Raw genomic sequence first — 9,357 nt, forward strand, 5'->3', positions numbered from 1 at the left:
CCATTTTTAACAAAATGGCTACCTCAAATTTTTTATCAGATTTATTTTGAGGAAAATGGCTTGGGGGGGGGGCAGTTAACCTCGAATCACTTTTGAATCTTTAAAGGGGCACTACAACTCTCGATTTCCAATCGAATGAGCCCCCTTTAAAGTTTATACAACGACCCCTTCTATGTGAAGTGCCTCTGGGGAAAAAAATAAATGGAGTGTGGGGGGAGGCTAGCTGCCCTCCAATCAGTTTTGACTCTTAAAAAGGTAATTAAAACTTTCAATTTCAAATCAAATGCTCTAGGAAGTTTATACAAGCATCCCTTCCATCAGAACCATATATGCCCCCAAGGCATAACTTACAACGCCTACCCCCGGGCCCTGGGGGGCTGTGTCGACACCGGAGTTTGTTGTTATCAGAACTTTGAACTATTTTAAACAAAACGTCTATCTCAAAATTTTTATCTGATGCATTTAGGGCGTAGAGGTGGGGGGGGGGAGGCTAGTTGCCCTCCGATCTCTATTGACTCTTAAAAAGTGAAGAAGAACTTTCAATTTTCAATCAAATGAGCCCTCTCCGAAGTTTATACAAGCATCCCTTCCATAAGAACTATATATGCCCCTAGAGCATTACTCATAACGCCTGCCTCAGAGCCCTGACAGGTTCTGTCAACACAGGAATTTTTCTTATCTGACCTTTGAACTATTTTAATGAAATTTCTATTGTAAAAATTTTATCAGATGGGCTTGGGGAAAAAGGGTGTGTGGGGGGGATAGTTGCCCTCAGATATCTTTTGAATCTTAAAAATTGAACTAGAACTTTCAATTTCCAATCAAATGAGCCCCTCTGAAGTTTATACGAGTATCCCTTTCATAAGAACCATATACGCCCTCAGGACAACACTTACAACGCCTATCCCTGGGCCCTGGGGGGAGTTTTTGGTATCTAATTTTTGAAAAATTTCCAAAATGGGGTTGGGGAAAAAATTTCCAAATGGGGTTGGGGAAAAAAGAGCGTGTGTGGGGGGCTAGTTGCCCTTAACTCTCTTGACTCTTAAAAAAATGAACTAGAACTTTCAATTTCCAATCAAATGAGCCCTCTATGAAGCTCATAGGAGCATCCCTTTCAAAAGAACCATACATGCCCTTAGGGCATAACTTAGAACGCCTTCCCCTGGGACCTGGGGTTTGTATTGACACAAGAGTTTTTTTCATCCGACCTTTGAACTATTTTTAACAAAATGTCTATCTCAAAATTTTCATCAGATAGGTTTGGAAAAAGAAGGCGTGGGGTTGGGGCTAGCTGCCCTCGGATCTCTTTTGAGTATTAAAAAGTTAGCTCGAACTTTAAATTTCCAATCAAATGAGTCCTCTCTGAAGTTTATACGAGCATCCCTATCATACAATCCATATATGCCCCAGGGCATAACTTACAACGCATGTCCTCGGGCCCTGGGGGGTTATGACGATACCAGAGTTTTTGTTATCTGACTTTTGAGCAATTTTTAACTCAATGGCTACCTCAAAATTTTTATTGGATGCATTTGGGGAAAAAGGGGTGTGGGGGGGGGGGGGTTAATTGCCCTCCAATCTCTTTTGAATCTTAAAAAACTGCACTAAAACTTTCAATTTCCAATCAAATGAGCCATCTCTGAAGTTTTTACGAGCATCCCTTCAATAAGAACCATATATGCACCCAGGGCATAACTTACCACACCTGCCCCCAGGCCCTGGGAGGCTGTGTCAACCCCAGAGTGTTCGTTATATGGTTTTTGAACTATTTGTAAAAAAAACTTTCTCAAAGTTCTTAATGGATAGATTTGAGGAAGAAAGGGCATAGAGGGGGGGGGGGCAAGGTGCCCTCCAATCTCTTGAGTCTTAAAAAGTGAAATAGAACTTTCAATTTCGAATTAAATGAGCCCTCTTTGAAGTTAATACAAGCTTCCCTTCCATAAGACCCATATATGCCCCCACGGCATAACTTACAACGCCTGCCCCCCGGCCCTGGGGGGGGGTTGTGTTGACGCTGGAATTTTTATTATATGATCCTTGAACTATTTTTAACAAAATAGCTATCTTAAAATTTTTATTGGATGCATTTAGGAAAAAGAGGTTTGAAGGGGGGGGGCTGGCCACCCTCAAATATCTTTTGACACTTCAAAAGTGAACTAGAACTTTCAATTTTCAATCAAATGAGCCCTCTCTGAAGTTTATATGAGCATTCCTTCCATAAGAACCATATATGACCCCAGGGCATAGCTTATAACCTTTGCCCCTGAAGACTCTGGGTGGAGTCTCCTGCTCAAACATATAATTTCCAGAACTTTCAACTATGTTGAAGAAAATGGCTATATCAAATTTTTGATTGGATGTGTTTGGGGAAATGGTGGGCGTGGAAAGGGTGTCAGGTGCCTTAGAATCACTTTTGACTATTAAAAAAGGAACTAGCCATTTCCAATCGAATGAACCCTTTCTGAAGTTTCTACAACAACGTTGTCTATACAAAACCTTATATGACCCAGGGTATAACTTACAACCCTTGCCTTGAGGGCTGTGGGGGGTTGTCATCCTCAAAGACCTAATTTCCAGAACTTAAAACTATGTTGAATAAAATGGCTATATCAAAATTTTGATTGGATGTGTTTGGGGAAAAGGTGGGCGTGAGAGGGTCGTTAGTTGCCCTCCAATCACTTTCGACTATTGAAAAGGGCACTAGCTCTTTGAGTTTCCAATTGAATGAGCCTTTTTTTAAGTTTCCATGACTACGCCTTCTATAAATACCTCGTATGCCCCCAGGGCATAACTTACGACCCTTGCCCTGAAGGCTGTGGGGGAGTGTCCTCTTCACAAACATAATAATTTCTATCTGGAAATCAACTAAACTGAACAAAATGGCTATCTCGAAATTTTGATTAGATGTATTTCAGGAAATGGCAGGCGTGGAACGGGTGTTAGTTCCCTTCCAATCACTTTCGACTAAAAAAAGGGCACAAGTCACTCCAATTTCCAATTGAATGAGCCCTTTTTGAAGTTTCTACTGCAACTTCTTTGATATGAAGTGCCCTGCTCTAAAGGAAAAAAAAAATTGTGCCAACATTGTTCTTATATGGCCCTGGGCATAACTTAAGACTCTTGCCCTGAGGGCTGTGGGGGAGTGTCCTCCTCAAAAACATTTTTTCTATGTGGGAATCAACTACGCTTAAAAAAATGTATATCTAAAATTTTTTATTGGATGTTTTTGGGGTTATTAGGGGGGGGTTGCGTGGGGGTGCTAGTTGCCCTCCAATCACTTTTGACCCTTAAAAAGGACACTAGAACTCTCGATTTCCATTCGAATGAGCCCCCTTTGAAGTTTATACGACGACCCCTTCCATATGAAGTGCCTCTGGGAAATAAATAAATAAATAAATAATAAAAATAAAACATTGAAGCCATTATGGTCTTTACTATAGGCAACGCTATAGCGTTGCCTCTGTTATTATAAATTCTGAAAAGAAAATAATTTTTTACTTTTTAGTCCATTAAAAAAAAAGGTTGTAATTTTGTTATTTATTTTTCTTGACTGTATAGTCAAAACGTATTAAAAAAAAAACTGTGTAACAAAAAAAAAAAAAAAAAAAAAATTGAGTGAGCTTAGGAAAATGATTTAAAATGCGAATTTTACTGTTGAAGGGATGGTAGGATTTTTGATTTATCATAAATACAACATCATATCGCCCCCTTGAAGGTGATGTATCATGATATATCACCTTTCCTGTTTTTCACCTTCAAGAAAATGATATATGATATATTCACCTTCATTCTATCATCTTGATGATATATATCATGATATATATGAAGGTGATATATGATGATGATATATCACCCCTTGAAGGTGAAAATAAAGCCTTTAAAGAAAATAAAGAAATTCAAATGAATTTACTGAAAAAATGCGCATTGTCAATATAATATACATATGCTGATATTTATTCCTTAAAATCTTAATTAATCTTGATTTCTTAAAGTTATAAGAATGAAGACATTTAAAAGAATTTTTTTTCAGTAAAGTACAAATTATATTCTGGCTTTTAGAAAGCATAGTGGTTTAGAACCCTTCTCATATTAGTTTCTGCTCATTTTGAGTTTGACTCTGTTATTTATTTTAATTTCTGTTTGTTTTGTGTTTCATTTGTTATATTGATACTAATTTGTGGTAGTTGTATACTTGGTAGATTATTTGACTCTATTTTCGTCCATTTTTGGTTTAACGGAGTTCTTTATTTTTTTTTTGAAAAACTCGTTTTGTGGAAAAAGTTCTTTTTTTTAAATAATTTATGTTAGTTTTATATTGACATAGTAATTTTCAGGAAAAAAGACTGAGCCTCTTCTAAAGTTAAACAGCCATCCCTTCCATAAAAATCTTAAATACCCCCTGGGCATAACTTACAACCCTTGCCCCTAATCTCTGGAGTTTGTTTAAACCGCAAAAGCCTTGTTATATGATATTTAGACTATTTTTTGAATAGAATGGCTATCTCAAATTTCCTATTAGATGTATTTTGGGACAATATGACGTGTGTGGGGGGCAGGGGGATAGCTGCCGTCTGAACACTTTGACTCTCAAAAAGAGCACTAGAGCATCTGATTACCAATCTAATGAGCACCCTTAAAATTTTATATGAGCATGCTTTCTATAAATTCTTATATGCTCCCAGGGCATAAATTAAAACCCTTGCCCTGAGGGCTGGGGGTATTTTTTATCCTCAAAGACATCTTTTCCAGACCTTTCAAATATGTGAACGAAATGACTATCTCACAATTTTGATAGGAAATGTTTGGGGAAATGATGGACGCGGAGGAGGCATTTGCCCTCTGATCACTTTCAACTAATATATAAGGCACTAGCCCTTTCAATTTCCAATCGAATGAGACCTTTTTGAAGCTTCTACAACGAAAAATTTCTATGAAAACCTTATATGACCCAAGGGCATAACTTACAACCCTTGTCCTGAGGGCTATGGGGGGAGGATTGTCATCCTCAAAACATGATTTCTAGACCTTTCAACTATGTTGAACAAAATGGCCATATCAAAATGTTGATCGGAAATGTTTGGGGAAATGATGGCCATGGGGGGCATTTGCCCTCTGATTGTTTTTGACTATTAATAAGGGCACTAGCCCTCTCAATTCCTAATTGAATGAACCCTTTTTGAAGTTTTTGTGACAACGCTTTTTATAAAAAAAACCTTAGGCTATATGCCCCCAGGGTATAACTTACAACCTTTGTCCAAGGGATGTAGGGGGTTAGTCATCCTCAAAGACATATATTTATGTCTATGTCTACGTTAATTTACGTCTACGTTGAACAAAATGGCTCTCTTAAAATTTTGATTGAATGTGTTCGGGGAAATGGTGGGTGTGAGAAGGGGGTTAGTTGCCCTCTAATCACTTTTGACTATTAAAAAGGGCACTAGCCCTTTCAATTTCCAATCAAATAAGCCCTTTTTGAAGTTTCTATTACAACACTTTCTATAAAAACCTTATATGCCCTCAGGACATAACTTACAACCTCAAAGACCTCCTCAAAGACCTAATCCTCAAAGGTCATCCTCAAAGACCTAATTTCCAGAACTTTCAACTACGTTGAACAAAATGGCTGTCTCAAAATTTTGATTGGATGTGTTTGGAGAAGTGGTGGGCGTGAGATTGGGGTTTGTTTCCCTTCAATCACTTTTGTCTATTACAAAGGGCACTAGCCCCTTCAATTTCCAATCAAATGAGCCCTTTTTGAAGTTTCCACAACAACGCTTTTAATAAAAACCTTATATGCCTCCAGGGCATAACTTACAACCCTTCCCCTGAGGGATGTGGGGGGGGGGTGTGATCCTCAAATACCTAATTTCCAGAACTTTAAACTACATGAATAAAATGGCTATCTCAGAATTTTGATTGGGTGTGTCATCCTCAAAGAGATAATTTCCAGAACTTTCAAGTGCGTCAATTAAATTGGTTATGTCAAAATTTTGATTGGATGTGTTTGGGGAAATCCTGGGCGTGAGAGAGGGGTTGGTTGCTCTCCAATTACTTTTGACTATTAAAAAGGGCACTAGCCCTTTGAATTTCCAATCAAAGTAGCCCTTTTTGAAGTTTCTATGACAATGCTTTCTGTAAAATCTTATATGCCCCCAGGGCATAACTTACAACCCCTGCCCTGAGGGCTCTGAGGGGGGTTATTATCTTCAAAAACTTTATTTCCAGAACTTTCAACTATGTTTAACAAAATGGATATCTCAAAATTTTGATTGCTTGTGTTTGTGGTGGGCATAAGACAGGGGTTGGTAGCCCTCCAATCACTTTCAACGATTAAAAAGGGCACTAGCCCTTTCAATTTACATCTGAATGAGCCCTTTTTGAAGTTTTACAACAACGCTTTCTATTAAAACCGTATATGCCCCCAGAAACAGAGATCAGCACTGCTGGTAGTGACTGTTTAGTCCAATGCTGTATTCTTTACCTCTTTTTACCCCCAGGGCATAACTTACAACGCTGGCCCTGAGGGCTGTGTGTGTGTGTGTGGGGGGGGATGGGTTGTCATTCTCAAATACCTAATTTCCAGGACTCTCAACTATGTTGAACAAAATGTCTATCTCAATATTTTGATTGGATGTGTTTAGGGAAATGGTGGGCGTGAGAGGGGGTTTAGTTGCCCTCCAATCACTTTTGACTCTCTTTGAATTTCCAATCGAATGAGCCCTTTTAGAAGTTGCTACGACAATGCTTTCTATAAAATTCTTATATGCCCCCAGGGCATAACTTACAACCCTTGCCCTTTGGGCTGTAGGGGAGTGTCCTCCTCAAAGACATAATTTCCAGATCTTTCAACTACGTTGAACAAAATGGCTATCTCAAATTTTGATTGGATGTGTTTTGGGAAATGGTGGGCGTGGAAGGGGTGTTTGTTGCCTTCCAGTCACTTTCGGCTGTAAAAAAGGACAGAATTTCTTCCAATTTTCAATCGAATGAGCCGTTTTCGAAGTTTCTACAACAAGTCCTTTGATACGAAGTGCCCTGGTCTAAAAGAAAAAAATAACTAATACATTGTGCCAACATTGTTCTTTGCTAAGGCAGCGCTACTGCGCTCCTTATGATAATTATTTTTTACCAAGAGTGATTTTATTAGACCAGTGATCTTAGAAAATTGCGAGAGGGCTCATTTGATCAAAAATCAAAAGCTCTGTTGCCCTTTTTAACTGACCAAAAACATTGGAGAGCTAACCCCCCTCCCATGTCCCTTTTTCCCCCAAAGTCGTTTGATCAAAATTTCGAGATTGCCATTTTGTGAAGCATAGTTGAAAGATTTAATAACTATATCAATGGGCTTTGCCCATTGTTTACGAATAGTATTGGTTATTGGGAAGTACAAATGTTTTTCAGCGGGGATTTTCTATGGGTTGAATTTTCTGTTTGGAGGGAAGTTTTTGGAGGTGAGCTTTCAAGGGGAAATTTTGTATAGGGGGGAAGTCTCCATGGGGGGATCATCATCAGGAGCATTAAAACTCAAAACGAACAGAAATTATTCCGAAAATGAAAGTTTGCCCCCTCCTCAATACCTTGATCTTTATGCTAAAGTTTGACTGTTTGTCTCAATTTATACGAACAGCTACTCAAACACAGGGGCCGTTTAATTGGAATAGGAAGCTTTCTTAAAAGTGCTAACAAGTTTAGCGCAAAGAGCAACGTACTGAGGAGGAGGAAACCCTTCATAAACGGAATAATTTCTGTTTGTTTTGAGTTTTAATGCTCCTCCTTACTTTAAGTTAAAGAAATCTTTTTTATCTTTTTTTTATTTTTTATTATTATGTGAACAGATTTAAAGGGACAGTCAATCTGGACGTTTCCTAGTTAAGGATATGAATGGGGCCACAATCAGTGATAAGGAAAGGTTAGAGAGAAATGGACCGAATATTTTGAAAACATGCTAAACCATGATAAAAAATTACTGACAGTACTAAAATGGAAAAAAAAATTCTTTATTTTTTAAAGCTTATTTTGCCGCCCCTCTGGCGTGTTGCCCGGGGTGCTTACCCCTTTTGCCCCCTCCCCCCATAGATCTAGCCGTGGGTTCTAGAATATACATCTGTTATCCGAGTTGACTTTAGTTACATTGGTTTTACCAAGCTTGTTCGTATTTACATGACATTTTTTTGCAATGAAAGAGGTGAATCTAGCTAACCAATTAAAATGCTTGAATACATACTATTTTTCCAAACTTTCGTCCAGAATTTGCACACCTGGTCTTCTATTTTTTTCTTTTTTTTGTGATAATTGCTTAAAAGAATTTACTAATGGAACCCCTTTTCACCTTTTATATGCTTGTCACAATAAAAATCCCCATTTTTTCATGACGTCATATAAATTCTTCTATGACGTCATATTAAAAAGAAATACTATTGTGTTGAATATCCCTTCTGTGCCATTTGAAAAGGGAGCATGACGTCAGGACCTAATGATGACGTCATCATCTCAGGTACAACTTAAAGAATGCGCAAAACCTAAATCACCTCATTTGTGAAAGTAATTTTACACAGTTAACAAGCAAGAATGAATTTTAGAAATATAAAAAGAAGTTTGAAAAACAGATTCCTAGGCTATAGTTCTGTGGAGATATTGACAAGGGGAGCTACCTGTAATGACAGAAGCAACCCAACACTTGAAGTGATGAATGAAGTAGCAAGACACACTTATGACAGTGTTAAAATGTACCAAATAATGGAAGTGATTCATAAGAGGATATTTGATATTTGTCATGGGCGTCATGTTGACAAAGCAGTAAAATTGCTCGATTACTTATTTATACATGGTAGCAAAAAAGTTAGAGAGTTAAGCAATGAATGGTATGACAAATTAAAATGTCTGATGCATTTTTGCGAAAATGCAAGGTGAATATCCTATAGAAAAATAATTTTGGCAAGTGGCCATGCTTTTTTTCTTGTAGGATATTTTCTAAGGTATAGAACTCCTTGAAGCGTAATTCTTTTGTTTCAGACAAATAATTAGATTGCATATTTTTCAAATTTTTGGTAAAACTCTCAAAATGGAAATTACAATGAAAAACATTGATTTATTTAATTTTTTCCTATTTTGTAAGTTTATGTGTATATTCAAAGAATCTTGCCTAGATCAAACAGTAAAATTCTAGATGAGGGGCTTTTCAGTTTTTACACCCAACAGTAATAATTTACCCTGGGTATTTATATCTCTTACGGTCAAATAGAAAAAGAAAATTATTTTTCACATTTTTTTATACTTTAAAGATTTTTAAGTAGGTTATCGGAAAACTGCTTTCCAAGATGGCACAGACTGTCATTATAGACTTTTTTTAGTGTGCCA

The 9,357-nt window shown here is 37.5% G+C and overlaps 1 protein-coding gene across 1 annotated transcript; it reads left to right on the forward strand.

Annotated features, from left to right (window-relative positions):
- Nucleotides 1-8,568: 8,568 nt before the first annotated feature.
- On the forward strand, nucleotides 8,569-8,910 carry LOC148946693 (uncharacterized). The gene has a single exon (XM_089096394.1). The coding sequence runs from the start codon at nucleotides 8,569-8,571 to the stop codon at nucleotides 8,908-8,910; it is 342 nt and encodes a 113-aa protein (XP_088952520.1).
- The last annotated feature ends 447 nt before the right edge of the window (nucleotides 8,911-9,357 follow it).

The sequence above is a fragment of the Artemia sp. Qi Xiang Cuo genome, chromosome 11 (assembly GCF_049724085.1).
Source record: "Artemia sp. Qi Xiang Cuo chromosome 11, ASM4972408v1, whole genome shotgun sequence".
In the NCBI taxonomy this organism is placed as follows: Eukaryota; Metazoa; Arthropoda; class Branchiopoda; order Anostraca; family Artemiidae; genus Artemia; species Artemia sp. Qi Xiang Cuo.